This window comes from Schistocerca serialis, chromosome 1 (genome assembly GCF_023864345.2).
Source record: "Schistocerca serialis cubense isolate TAMUIC-IGC-003099 chromosome 1, iqSchSeri2.2, whole genome shotgun sequence".
In the NCBI taxonomy this organism is placed as follows: domain Eukaryota; kingdom Metazoa; phylum Arthropoda; class Insecta; order Orthoptera; family Acrididae; genus Schistocerca; species Schistocerca serialis.
Genome location: NC_064638.1, coordinates 1,109,026,786 through 1,109,042,949, shown reverse-complemented (window position 1 = coordinate 1,109,042,949; position 16,164 = coordinate 1,109,026,786). Strand labels below are relative to the sequence as shown.

General features: G+C 37.2%; 1 protein-coding gene across 6 annotated transcripts in view; it reads left to right on the top strand.

The window, feature by feature from the left end:
* The window catches only part of LOC126416648 (uncharacterized), a 119,034-nt gene that overhangs the window by 22,430 nt on the left and 80,440 nt on the right, over window positions 1–16,164 (top strand). For all 6 annotated transcript variants that reach the window (XM_050084482.1, XM_050084473.1, XM_050084454.1 and 3 more), the window contains exons 4-5: window positions 1,081–1,304; window positions 14,475–14,628. In XM_050084482.1, the coding sequence (XP_049940439.1) occupies window positions 1,081–1,304; window positions 14,475–14,628 (378 nt within the window). The remainder of the gene's footprint in view (window positions 1–1,080; window positions 1,305–14,474; window positions 14,629–16,164) is intronic.

The following is a 16,164-nucleotide window of genomic DNA, read 5'->3' as shown; positions in this document are numbered from 1 at the left end:
ATGTGCACGCTTCCTACAGGCACCCTCTAGTGACCAGCCCACACTGATACAGTTGTTAGTTGATTTAAGCACATACGTGCAGAGGCACTATACTCAGTGCACTCACACACATTCATAGCAGGCTGCAGCAAATGAGATTTAAAGGATATTCCTACTTGTAACAGTTGATATTCAAAATTGTAATTGGCGGTGACAGTGATTGTTCCAGTTGACCCAGAATGAAGCAACTGGCTTGCCAAACAAAAAAAGATGACAATGAGTATGGACATTAAAAATGTGTAGTTTCTTTGTTATATGTGAACCCATTGCCATAATAATTCTTCAAAAAGACACAGCAATAACTGCACATTGGTCTGTACTAATTAATTTGCAATGTGAAAGTAAAATGATTCATTCCACATCATTACAATCTATTGTGCGAAATGATGTGTGGAGCATGTAACTAACTAACTCATTTGTTCATTCATTCATTCTTTCTTTCTTTCACTGGAATATATTTTCTAAATATTTTTGAAAGAACCTGGGAGAAGTGGCCAAAGGTGAGTTGATATACAATCTTGTTCCAAACATGCATGCTCAGAAGGTGAACCAACCAGCATTTTTTGAGGTGTTCCTAATCGAGACTCTCTGCAGTGAATCAATACCAAGCTTACGTGAATTTTCTTGGAAAGGAAACCAGCAGCAAGCAGCAATTTATTTCCTAAAGTATCTGTGATTTCCTATTAATCGTTTCTGACCAAGATTCTAGTGAAACATATCGTGAATCTTTGCTAAGTGGTTTGAGAGGTTGCATCTGTATGTATGACTTATCAAATTGGTCTTTAAGAAGGTATAAAGATAAATTTTGAGCAAAAACAGCTAAATGCTCCATTTCAACTTCCACAAACACAGATTCATGTATGACAGAATTGCCTGAGTATTTGAATTGTATTGTATTTCACAATGGCTACAGCAGGCATGACCATTACTTGAAGTTTTCTTAATTCTTGTATCCAGTAGACACACAACCACTGTTACTGAAACAAAACAAATATTTCACCTTCTGGTTTTCTGAAATATGTACTTTGTCTTTTACTTCAGGTAACAAGAAAATAATGACAGGATCTCCAGGGGCTGGTGCCATACCATCATCTGCGGGAAATTTTACTCATGGAGGAGTCCTAAAATCTCCGTTTTTCCCAGCACCTTACCCTCGGGACTTAGGTGCAGAATATGTTATTGCCTGCCAACCTGAACTCTCAGTCAGCTGCCGTGTGCGTGTGTTGTTTAGGGATTTCCAGCTGGCTCCAACGTCTGTCATGGAGGTTAGTAATCTAGCTTCAGACCTTCAAAAACTTTTCTATTTAATCTCAAAATATATTTTATATGGTACTCTTGTGTGAGAGAATGATGCATTATTGTACTGCTTATATCTGAAAATCTCTCTGAAATATGAAATAAATTATCGTCATTGACAAATAAACAATCTGATGTGAAATGAAGTATACAAATCCATGATTTATTCTTTTCTAAATATAAAGGAATAAATTAAATCACTATTCTGTGGAAGGAAGATAATTGATTTCCGTGTCTTGACTCCACTGGCCTAAAGCACTGGGTGATTTATCTGTCTCATACACGACTGACCCCATTACCCACAACCATTTCTTCATTGCAAAATGCAAACTTTCACTGCTGGGAAGGTTAAAAATACCTAAATTCTTCTGGCTGTTATGCTATGGTGTTCTCGGATCTGTCAGATAACACAGTGTTTAATACCTGACTGCAGAGGTGAAGACATGGTGTTGTGTGAGTGTGGTTGACTGTTGGTGGTTGTTGACATTGCTATCCTTGGCCCATTGTGGCAGACTTGTGCATTTCTTAGAACTGAAGCCAGATGCTGTTGACCTTGTTGCCTTCTTCTTTATGATTAAAGTTATTCATGCTTCACAATCTCCACTGCCTCTCTACACACACTGTCATAATAACTGCTTCTGGGTGAAAAGAATTGCATCTTTGCAAATAAAATGTTATGTTTTCCTGGTTGCAAATCATGTACTGTTACAAGTAATTTATCCATTTCCCCTCTCTGACAGTTACCTTGTGTTCCTCTATTCTTTTTTCAATCATTCTCTTTGTGGTACCCACACACAGCTGTCCACAACTGCATGGTATTTTGTGCACTCCTGCTTTCTTTAGAGGTTGACGGATATCCTTGATCAGTTTTAGATATTTACAGATCTTCTTTGTGGGTTTATTTTTAACGGCAATGTTCCATTTCTCTAAGAGCTTCCCTATGCTGTAAGTGATGTCTTCAATGAACAGGAGGAAGACTTTCAATTTAGGAGATGGCTCAATTCCACTGCTGCCTCTTTGTGACCACCATAGGGCCCATCTTATGTGGATAAATACCTATTCTACAATAGAGTGAACTTGATGTATTCCTCTCCTCTCCAAGCAACTCTGGTTTGCAGATTTTTCTAGCCTTATCTGCTAATGTCTCCACAAGCCCAAACTTCTGCTGTGGGTGGTGATTCAAGTTACAGTGCAAGTAATAGTATGTGTGAGTAGGTTTTAGTATACGATGTCCCAGGTGATCATCTTCCTTCCTGAAAGCAAACACTTGGAAAACTACTGTCTGTTAGCCATATATTTTTTTAGAATTCAAGAAATACTACATCTACCTGTCTGCCTTGCTGCCTTGCAGGATCTCATATGAAAGAAACACATTAGTTTGGTTTTCTGTAACCTACGTTTTTGGAATCCTTGGTGATTAGCATGGAGAAGCTCATTCTGTCTGAGATACCTCATTATAATCGAGCTCAGAACATTTTCTAAGATTCTACAACAGATGAGTATCAAAGATATTGAATGGTAATTTTGTGGATCATTTCTGCTACCACTTTAGCACAACACGTACTTTCTTTCAACAACTGGGCAAGGTGTTCAAGGAATACATGAGACATCATGGCTGAAAGAGGGCCTTACTCAGTCACAAATTTGGTACAAAATCTGAGAGGGATTCTAATGGCCCCTGGAGATTTGTTAGATTTTTATAATTTCAGCTGTTTCTCAATGCCCCTGACATTAATATTGCTAATGCACAAAAGGAAACCACATATCACACTTTGCCCAAGAGGCAAACAACGTACCAGTTATTTATAATTAAAGTGCAGCTAGTCCCGGAGGTCCAGAGTGTGTTGTCATTATCATATGATGGTGAAATTTGGTTGACATGCTATTGCATTATAGCGGAACTGATTTACACTGTAAAACAATTTGTTTCCATTTTGGCCACATTTTGGTGTTGTACACTGTTTGTATGACATCCACCCTGTCATTTGACAATCCATAACACGAATGAACAGTATGGCTATCAAGAAGAGAGTAGATGCTACTATTGAAAGTGTTTTACATGAATGATAACAATTAGATAATAATTATAATAATAATAATAAAAAGAATAGGCCTCCGGTATGTTCTGCCAGCCATAAAAGGCGACGAAAAGAACAAACCACTAATAGGGCTAACCACCCTTTTAGTGTGATTAGTTGGTTCAGGACAGAACTAAAGAAGCCTCAGACAAGCGCCGTCATGCTCGGGGACGACGATTGAACCCTATACCCGCCCACAATGGTAACGACACTGCTAGCCAGCTGGAAAATGATATAAATCCAAATAGAGGTGTTTTGAAGGATATGCTTCCTGCAACCACCCTAGAAGGAAAACAAAGACAAAGGATGAGATGGTCAGATGAAGTTAATCGACACCTCATGTTCTGTTATACCAAGCAACACAACTGGGTACAGATCAAAAGTATACACAACATTTATTAGCAGATACCAAGAATTAAAATTTTTAACAGAACAATCACTAGCTGATCAGATCCGTGTAATAATCAAAAATAACAGGATACCCCAGTCAGAATTAGAAAACATCAAACAACAAGTACAACAAATACTGGAACAAAATAATGTGCAATCAGAAGAAGAAGAAAATACATAATGGACTCAAACATCCCAGAGCAAACAAACAAAGAACAACACGCATCAATTAAATAATCAGAGGAAAATGAAATCTTAAGACAGCCACCAGAACAAGCACAAATAGAACACGAAGTGACACACATGTTACATACAGAAAAAAAATTTCAGCTGACATATATAGAATACAAAGACACAAATACAGACATTAGACCATTCTTGCATAGACCCACAAATAACCCACAAGTTGAAACAACAATAAAAACTATCAACACAATCATACACAACAAAATAAATGAAAAAACAACTATGGAAGAGTTACAACTACCGGTTTATATAGGAGCACTCACTACACTAAATATACACACTAGGCAGAGATCAGAACCAACCAACACACAGAAGAAACACTCAAAACCAGCATGGCAACACAGGCTACAAATCAGAATAGAAAAACTGAGAAAAGACATTGGACAGCTAACACAATTTATAAGAAATGAAATGTCAGACAAAAAACGAAAAAGGTTGGGTAAAATCTCACAACAAGAAGCGATAGAGCAATTAGATGAAAAGAAGCAGAAATTACAAGCATTGGCCAAATGACTTAGATAATACAAAAAAAGTGAAAATAGAAGGAAACAAAACCAAACATTCAACACAAACCAAAAGAAATTTTACCAGACAATAGATAACACACACATTAAAATAGACAATCCACCAAACATAACAGACATGTAGCACTTCTGGAGCAACATATGGTCAAACCCGGTACAACATAACAGACATGCACGGTGGATACAAGCAGAAACAGACACATACAAGATGATACCACAAATGCCTGAAGTGATAATTGTGCAACATTAAGTCACCCGAGCAATTAATTTTACACACAATTGGAAGCCCCCAGAAAAGATAAAATAGCAAATTTCTGGCTAAAGAAGTTCACCTCAACACATTCACATCTAACTAAATTATTTAACAGTTACATTGCAGACCCACACACAGTCCCTGATACACTAACATAAGGAATAACGTATCTGAAACCTAAAGATCAAGCAGACACAGCAAACCCAGCAAAATATCACCGCATAACATGCCTACCAACAATATACAAAATATTAACTTCAGTCATTACACAGAAATTAATGACACATACAACACAAACAGAATTATAAATGAAGAACAAAAAGGCTGCTGCAAAGGAGCACGAGGATGTAAAGAGCAACTGATAATAGAAGCAGAGGTGACATATCAAGCTAAAACTAAACAAAGTTTGCTACACTACGTATACATTGATTACCAAATAGCTTTTGATAGTGTACCCCACTCATGGTTACTACAGATATTGGAAATATACAAAGTAGATCCTATATTGATACAGTTCCTAAACATAGTAATGAAAAATTGGAAAATCACAATTAATATCCAAACAAATTCAAATAATATCACATCACAGCCAATACAGATTAAGTGTGGAATATACCAAGGAGACTCATTAAGTCCTTTCTGGTTCTGCCTTGCTCTGAACCCACTATCCAACATGCTAAATAATACAAATTACGGATATAATATTACTGTAACATACCAACACAAAATCACTCATTTGCTGTACATGGATGATCTAAAACTACTGGCAGCAACAAATCAACAACTCAACCAATTACTAAAGATAACAGAAGTATTCAGCAATGATACAAATATGGCTTTTGGAACAGACAAATGTAAGAAAAATAGCATAGTCAAAGGAAAACACACTAAACAAGAAGATTATTAATTGGATAACCATAGCGACTGCATAGAAGCGATGGAAAAAACAGATGCCTATAAATATCTAGGATACAGGCAAAAAATAGGAATAGGTAATATGAATATTAAAGAAGAACTAAAAGAAAAATATAGACAAAGACTAACAAAAATACTGAAAACAGAATTGACAGCAAGAAACAAGACAAAAGCTATAAATACTTATGCTATACCAATATCAACCTATTCTCTTGGAGTAGTGAAATGGAGTAACACAGAACTAGAAGCACTGAATACACTCACATGATCACAATGCCACAAATATAGAATACATCACATACATTCAGCAACAGAAAAATTCACATTAAGCAGAAAGGAAGGAGGAAGGCGATATATCGACGTAAAAAACCTACATTATGGACAGGTAGACATTTTAAGAAAATTCTATTTAGAACGAGCATAAACTAGCAAAATAAACAAAGCAAACACTCATATAAATACATCGGCTACACCACTGCAATTTCATAACCACTTCTACAACCCTTTAGATCACATAACATCAACAGATACAAAGAAAGTAAATTGGAAAAAGAAAACACTACATTGCAAGCACCAATATCATCTAACACAGCCACACATCGATCAAGACGCATCCAAAACATGGCTAAGAAAGGGCAATATATACAGTGAGATGGAAGGATTCATGGTTGCAATACAGGATCAAACAATAAACACCAGATATTACAGCAAGCATATTATTAAAGATCCCAATACCACAACAGATAAATGCAGACTTTGCGAACAACAAATAGAAACAGTAGATCACATCACAAGTGGATGTACAATCCTAGCAAATACAGAATACACCAGAAAACATGACAATTTAACAAAAATAATACATCGACAACTTGCCATACAACATAAACTAATAAAACAACATGTTCCCACATACAAGTATGCACCACAAAATGTACTGGAGAATGATGAATACAAATTATACTGGAACAGAACCATTATAACAGATAAAACAACACCACATAACAAACCTGACATCATACTCACCAATAAAAAGAAGAAATTAACACAACTAATCGAAATATCCATACCCAATACAACAAATATACAAAAGAAAACAGCAGAAATAATTGAAAAATACATCCCACTGGCTGAGGAAGTCAAGGACATGTGGAATCAGGATAAAGTTGACATTATACCAATTGTACTATCAACTACAGGAGTCATACCACACAATATCCACCAGTACATCAACGCAATACAGCTACATCCAAACATATATATACAACTACAGAAATCCATAATTATATATCTAAAAACAAAGATGATTTGACTTACCAAATGAAAGTGCTGGCAGGTCGACAGACGCACAAACAACCACAAACATACACACAAAATTCAAGCTTTCACAACAAACTGTTGCCTCATCAGGAAAGAGGGAAGGGGAGGGAAAGACGAAAGGAAGTGGGTTTTAAGGGAGAGGGTAAGGAGTCATTCCAATCCCGGGAGCGGAAAGACTTACCTTAGGGGGAAAAAAGGACGTGTATACACTCGCACACACACACATATCCATCCACACATATACAGACACAAGCAGACATATTTAAAGACAAAGAGTTTGGGCAGAGATGTCAGTTGAGGCAGAAGTGCAGAGGCAAAGATGTTGTTGAATGACAGGTGAGGTATGAGTGGCGGCAACTTGAAATTAGCGGAGATTGAGGCCTGGTGGATAACGGGAAGAGAGGATATATTGAAGAGCGAATTCCCATCTCCGGAGTTCGGATAGGTTGGTGTTAGTGGGAAGTATCCAGATAACCCGGACGGTGTAACACTGTGCCAAGATGTGCTGGCCGTGCACCAAGGCATGTTTAGCCACAGGGTGATCCTCATTACCAACAAACACTGTCTGCCTGTGTCCATTCATGCGAATGGACAGTTTGTTGCTGGTCATTCCCACATAGAATGCGTCACAGTGTAGGCAGGTCAGTTGGTAGATCACGTGGGTGCTTTCACATGTGGCTCTGCCTTTGATCGTGTACACCTTCCGGGTTACAGGACTGGAGTAGGTGGTGGTGGGAGGGTATCCGAACTCCGGAGATGGGAACTCGCTCTTCAATATATCCTCTCTTCCCGTTATCCACTAGGCCTCAATCTCCGCTAATTTCAAGTTGCCGCCACTCATACCTCACCTGTCATTCAACAACATCTTTGCCTCTGCACTTCTGCCTCGACTGACATCTCTGCCCAAACTCTTTGTCTTTAAATATGTCTGCTTGTGTCTGTATATGTGTGGATGGATATGTGTGTGTGTGCGAGTGTATACCCGTCCTTTTTTCCCCCTAAGGTAAGTCTTTCCGCTCCCGGGATTGGAATGACTCCTTACCCTCTCCCTTAAAACCCACTTCCTTTCGTCTTTCCCTCTCCTTCCCTCTTTCCTGATGAGGCAACAGTTTGTTGTGAAAGCTTGAATTTTGTGTGTATGTTTGTGGTTGTTTGTGTGTCTGTCGACCTGCCAGCACTTTCATTTGGTAAGTCAAATCATCTTTGTTTTTAGAAATCCATAATTATTGATACATGTACAATTACCCAAAAGTTCCTAAATGCAATGTAACATATACCGTACAGTTAAAAGGAAGCCACGCTTGATCAAGGTCTGCATCACTTTCCATTTTTAACCAGACATAACATCTGAGAAAGGAAAGAAATAATAATAAATAGTTAATGGTTTGTTTGTCTAAAATAACTTTTACAGTTGCCAATGTAGTCTGTTTAAGAACATATGAACAATAATAAGAGACTAGAAATAAAGGTACATCACACACAACAACATTAAAAACCATTGATAGTGTGCAAACATTTATTAATTAATGGTTGCTTTAATTTTGTCTTAAATATGTTTTCATTTAACAGTTTTATATTATCTGGCAGTCTATTATAAAAATGCCTTCCAGCAGAAAATGGACTAAGATCTGTTTCTCTTTTATAGGAAAATTTTATGTGGTAATCCTCTCTTTTTTTAGTATTATAATGATAGAATGCTGCATTGAGAGACCATCATCAACTGAAAGGTCTAAGGAGAGGCCTGATATGAGCAAAAGATTTAAAGGAGATGGTAATGAAATTCGAAAATATGGTTAAGCTTGATGTGACGCTTGGAAGAGGAAGGCATCCTGTCCCAACGGAAGTTACTGACAGTGTTGCTGTTGCTGCAACTGACCATGCAACACATGCCCCAGGTAGGATTTTGCATCCCATGGTCAACAGTATGGAAAGTTTGTCGGTCTATTTTACACTGGTGCCCATAAGAGATCCAGGCCATGCAGCAACTGACACCTTGTGATCCACAGCATTGTTCTGAATTTGATCTTTGATTTTGGGATGGATCAAAGTTGATGACATGTAGCTGGGCAATATTCTATGGAATGAGGAGGCATATTTTACACTACAGGGCATAATGAGTTCACAGAACAGCCAAATCTAAGGTATTGTTAAATCACATTTTGTGCCAAAGAGCCACTGCACTCACCTTACCATATGTGACTGTGATGTGGATTCATAATCATCTTTGTTCTTGGTCCATTCTTCTCTGAAGAGAACACAACTGAAGTGCCTGTCAGGTGTACTGCGATGTCTACATGTTATCGAGATCTCCATGTACATAATGTCTTTCTTGCTTTGGAAGAGTGCAACTGCCTGGAAAACGCTGTTTTCAAGCAAGATCTGCTTAATGCAACCTTCCATGAATGTGTTATATCCAGATGTTTCCCAGATACATTGCCTGCAAGATCACCTGATCTGAATCCATGTGACTTTTGGCTCTGGGGATATCTAAAAGAATGTATTTACCAGGAACACATTCAGTCTCTACCTGATCTGAAGGCAAGGACACAGGAACATGGTGCCCAGGTTCCACTGGACCTGATGCGAGCGATTGTTGATCACATTGTTTTAGTGATGTAGCACCTCCTCTATATCTCTGGCGCTCATATTGAACAAATTGTTCAATTGGTGGTTAATAATAAAAATCAACATTATGCCTGTCTCACTTTTTTATTCTTTTCTGCCCAGGTCCAATTTCAAATTCATTACACACAGAAGGATTTCTCTATGACTTTCTTGCATTCACAGTGACAGATTTGCACCTGGTGAGGTGCGGCCAAAATTGGAACAAATTTGTTCCCAGTGTACATCAGTTCCACATTAATGCACTAGAGTATCTACTAAGATTCACTACCATACAATAATTACAGCCCACCGTGGACCTCTGTGAGTAGCTCCACTTTAATTATAACCACTCAGTATTTTACCTACAGAACATTTAAATTAAATTGCCAGGATACTGGGTCAAAATGTGTATCCAAAGTAAATAAAGAAGGTTTGCTATTGTAACATAATATGCAAGACAGTTAAGACCTACATTTCACTGGACATACACCATTTAATTTTCAAAATTGCAATGGCGGCTTTATAGTGTGATAGGCTGCAATACATAGATTTCAGATAAAGTATATATCCTAGTTTTTTAAAAATATGTTGTTGCACTTCCTGCATCATCTGCTGAAAGGCCAACATTACTACATATATACAGAAGAGTGTGCAGATGTGTCTAATCAAAATCATCCAGCTAGCACACTCTCTCACTGTTGTAATCTTACAAGAAAAACACACATTAAGTGCCATGCTGGTCTTCCAAGTCTTTCCAGTAACAAGGGTGTCATCGACATAATCAGTTAATTTAGAATAAATTTCACATCCCAAAACAGGATCCAGTGTCCTAATAAACTTTAACAGAGAAACATTTAATCTGAATGGAACAACAGAATATTGATAACATTTACCACCATATAAAAAAGAAGTGTATTTCCTTGAGTCAGGAGCCAGAGGTATCTGAGGAAAATCTGAAATTAAACTGGTTATATACATCACACATTGAGATTTATGTACAAGTTCATCTACATTTTCTGGATGATCATTCTCTGTTCTTAAAAATGTATTTAAATGTCTAGAGTTGAGTACCAGCCTAATGCCCCCATCCTTTTTTTGAAACTACTACCAAAGGATTGTTGTATTGACTATTGCTCCTCTCTATGATTCCCCATGCTTCCACTTGTGAATCTCCTTTTCAAAGGGACCTCATATGCTTTGATGAAAAATGGATGATCTGTTTTAAGTTGGAATTTGTACTGTAAATATTTTACTTTGCATGGTTGTTCACTGGATACATCTTGAAATTTCCATAACTTCTTTAAATTGCGTTTGAATTTAAACTTACAGCTTCTTCTATCTTGCTATTTATTAGTCCTTCAAAATTTTGGTCACATGAACAGTCTAAGGACACTTCATCAGAAAAATATTGCTCCTTGCTATGACACGCTATTCCTTTAAGTTGGTTGCAATCAGTGTGAGAGCTTATAGTGAACATATCAGCTTTGAAATTGACACCAGTTTTAGGTTCTGTTATTATTGTTCCTTTCTCACCACAGTCAAAATGCATCTACTTTCAATAGCCAAACTATCTCTAGACTGAAATTTTCACCTACATAAGGGATTAAAAAACATCCATTTACAAAGGTTACATTTTCAGTTTTAAATGTTAACATTATTTGTCTCCTTACTGCCATGCTGTATCTGCCTATGGCTTCCTTTATTTTCACATACATTACTTGAATTTCAATGAAGTCCTTCCCCTTCCTTGTTTTGTTCCAAGTTTTTCTGTGATTCCTGAAATAGAGTTAATTGTGTCAATTAAACATTTTCCTTCCCACCCTTCAATTTTCACATTAGTTTATAGACAAACTGACTCATTACATTTTCCCTTCTCTTCAGAATTTTCATACATTTTCTGTTTCTTTAAAACACATTTCTTGTATTCCTCTTTCTCCCTTAACATTTTCTCTCCTGTTTTCAACAAGTTGAGAGACACATCAGCATCTCCATTACATGTTCACCCTTCTGACATAGGTTGGTTACAAAATAATGTAACTATTGTTACATGCTTTTCTCTCAGCAAACTTTTATTTTTCTTCCATCAAACTGGACACAGAGCTTCACATATTTCCCTAATTCAATTGTATTGTCAACAGACTGATCCAGTGTATCTCCCCTTAACCCATTGTCATCTAGGTCATTATTTTGGTTTTTGTCATCATGAGAAAGTCAACTTTCATTTTCTACACTCAAAAACGATGAAAAGTACTTGAAAAACACTGCACTTATTAAAAAATTATTGGCAGTACTTGTCATAGTCCAATCCAATTCAGTGATTACTCTGACAATGTGGTACAGCACACTTCTTTCAGCAAGTTTTACATTCCAAGGGCTTCTCTCTTTTGTATTTGTCACATTGTCTTATATTAACTTTGGAATTTACATACGTTTCTGAAAAACATAATGGGAATAAATATTTCAGTCAGCTGCAATTTCAAAACCAACTTAAAAAGATTAGTGTCACTGACATAACTAATAAATAACAATAAGAAACTTAAAAAAATTGTGTAACTGATGTATATTTACAGGCACATTGCATATGATCTACATTTTTCACATTTTATTTTTCAAAAATATAAGAGGCAGCCAAATGAAAACATGATAGATGTGGAGAAAATAAATAAACTGTTTATTATTTCAAAAGTAATTGCCATAACTTACAACATTTATCCCACTGTGAGACAGGATGGTCAGTGCCTTCATGGAAAAACATTTGTGGTCACCCATGGAACCATGATTGTACCCACATACGCACTTCTTCATCTGAAGTAAATCTATGGTCACGAAAGTCTTTCTTCAGGGCTCTAAAAGGCTGGAAATCTGGGTACTGTATGCTGCACACCTGGGTACAATCATGGTTCCATAGGCAAGAGCTAACATTTTTCCATGAAGATACTGACTGTCTTGTCTCACAGTGGCAATTACTTTTGAATTTTTCCATCTGTCTCATTTCATTTGATTGCCCCTTCGAATATGAAAAATCTTTTCTGTGGCTTTGCTTCCTCATCTATTGTTAATGTTGCCAGTCATCATCGGGGGGGGGGGGGGGGGGTCTTCCTTCTCCAAAAGCTAAATATTCAGAAAGCTAAGTGTGAATTTTAGTGCACCTGGACGTCCTCATAAAGCATTTTCGTATGTTATGTATATTTTTAAGCTACTTATTTTCACTGTACTATGATGACAAATCCTGAGATGGTCCCTGGATGAATAAATAAATAAAATTCATTGTCAGTTTGAGATAGAAACAAAGAATTATAATGCAAATTACCTCTATATAATTACTGTCCATACTTATTGAAAATCTTAAAGATTTGTTTCCTATTAAATGAAGCAATAGACAATAAACATTGATGGAGAGCTCTACATCAGTCTGCTATAAACAATAATGACACAATAAACAATTTAGTTCATGATAGCCCATTTTGGGTGAAAATGTAAATAATTTTCACCAGAACCACTAGCTTAAGTATTCAGATGCAGTCTATTACTTGTATAAGATTTTATATAATTTAATAAATTGTGAATCATCATCAGAAGTTTTGAACTATTTTTATTAATGATCTTGTTTGAGCAACCAGTTTTTTGCACAATTGTCAGAAACTATTGTATACAGGCTATCCCTCCAAAGAGTCACCAGGCATATTTTATGTGTTTTGGAAGATATTTGTAATTATGTTTTTGTAATGTGTAGCCAGAACCAACCCAAACAATACTGCTTATCACATATTTCATGTGATGTCCAGTATTGATGGATAGCATTTTTCTGATTCCCATTATGGACAATATTATTTTTAAAGTAGAATTTTATGTGTCCAGTCAATAGAGTAGTCCGGAATTAATCTAGTGTGATGCTTGTTTATTGAGATATATTAATGTCACATTAAAACATCAAGACTAACAAGTACTCCAGCAGCAACTGAAAGTGCTGCTGCATGGTGCTAGCAGTTAGTGCAGGTCAGGGACACCCTGTGTGTTGTATAACATTGTCACCTCCAGCTAGTGAAATCACATGTTGAAGACTTGCGACACAAGCTTGCTGGCCATTTCTTTCCAAAACTGAGAAAAATCTCAGGTGAAACAGTATATGTGGTTCTTATGTTTTCAGGTATTTGGGCATGCATGTGTTTCAGTGTTCTAGATAGATGTAAATGCTTCATTACTTGTGTGATAGCAATAAGGTATCCTAATAACCTGAACAGCATCCATGGACAAGTCAGCCACTTTGAATGATCACCTGGAATGTAATAAGCTATTGAGCATGGAAACTTTGAATGCCATGAACTGGTTACTGTTTATGTCCTCAATAATGAATCAGTATATTCATTTGATGATTCCTTATTACAAATGAATAAATCATATCTACACTATATCCTTTTTATTTTAAATTGTTTAAAAGTACTGGACACTTTTTGTGCAATTTTTATAAATGGGGTGTTCCTGTTTGACCCACACCATTAAAAGATTTTACAGTTATACTTTTTATAATGTCAGGCTCCAGTTTACATACTCCTATGATACACATGGTTCTGAGCTTAATTGTAAAGATTTTTATTGCATTTATTGCCATGGTTTCTGTATCTAAGGCGAAACTACATCATTGCAAATGATGAATGATATGATGAATGATAGAGATTTTTGCTCCATGGTCATTTTGCTTTCAACATATTCTTGCTCTTTGTTCAAACAAATATGTGAATGGAGTGCTCAATTACATATTTGTCAAATTGTGGTTTATCCTCCTGTATAAATTTACCTGTTCATAATTTCTAGTTTTATGACTGGAATGGACAAAGAATAGATGTGAGCAGTGGAGCTTTGTTCCGTCCACCTGTCATACTTAGTACTGGACCTTCCCTACTAATTCGATTCTACGCAAATGGGGGAACTAGTTTGGGATACAAAGCAGTTTATTCCTTTGTTACTGGTAAGATGATTTCACATATCTTTTTTACATTTATGTAGACTAGACCAGTTATTACACATCTAAAATGTGATCTGAGCGTTGAAAGTCTATCTTAATGGCATACAAATACAAAATTTCAATGTTATATATTGTTGTTGTAGTCTTGTCTACTCTGATACATTTCTCCATATTAGTTCACCTAGCATGTCTCTTCATCCTGCATATCTGTAACTTTACACATTTGAATCAGTTTACTATATCAAAACCTGGGTGTCCTCTTACAATTCTCCAACCCCCCCCCCCCCCCTCCGTCCCCCCATGCGTGTGCCCGCACGCATACACACCAACCACGAATGTACGCCCCCCCCCCCCCCCCCCCACACACACCTCATTTACACATGACTGCCAACTCCAGCATCTTGAGCACGAGATTCTGGAGTTGGTGGTCATGTGAGTGTCTTTTAATTGTGCCAGTCTGCAACTTGATGTGTCCTCTTTACGGAATGTAGCCATTGTCTTTTCCTACACTGCTTACATTTGTGGCATCGATAGTTCATATCGACCATGAAACTTAATATCTGTGAACTCTAAGTGCTCTGTCGAGCCTCCATCTTAACTTTACTTTAGTCAGTTCTTTGTTATACTTCATTCTGTACAGACGCAGTGCTGGGTGTACATGGCCTTTGAATATGTCTGCTTGTGTCTGTATATGTGTGGATGGATATGTGTGTGTGTGCGAGTGTATACACGTCCTTTTTTCCCCCTAAGGTAAGCCTTTCCGCTCCCGGGATTGGAATGACTCCTTACCCTCTCCCTTAAAACCCACATCCTTTCGTCTTTCCCTCTCCTTCCCTCTTTCCTGATGAAGCAACCGTTGGTTGCGAAAGCTAGAATTTTGTGTGTATGGTTGTGTTTGTTTGTGTGTCTATCGACGTGCCAGCGCTTTCGTTTGGTAAGTCACATCATCTTTGTTTTTAGATATATATATGAGCTAAGACGTATATGGAAATTAAGTTTTCTATATCCCGATTACTGATCCCATTCCCATAGTGGTGACCCCACAGTTCGTTCGTGTTTTGTGTCTTCCGTGCCGGTGTTTATACAGCAGGTTATATGCACTATGCAATGGAAGCACAGCTCCGCCCACTGAGTTTCGTTGTTTCTTCGCCAACGGCGTATTCATCATTTACGCACGGTGATTCATGTTCTCAACCAACGCCGTGTGCTAACCTCATTAGTTTTCAACAGTTGACAACTATGCTGTTAGAGTGAACAATGGACTCAGATTTCGCATCACCGGATTATGCCCATCTAACAGTGAAATGTGAACTGAACAATATTTTGAATTGCATCTCTTCAAATCAAGTGTTTCAAGAACAAAGTGATCTCCATTCAAACACATCTGTAGCCACCCACAGGCATGCTACATCAGTTACTGTCAGGCCATGTGCAACACCACCATTAGTACAAACCGTGCCGGATCCGTTCCACGCATGTGGTGTTCCAGTTGTGTCCAATTTTCATGCACAATTCAGTGTTTCGTGTTACATGGCCCCT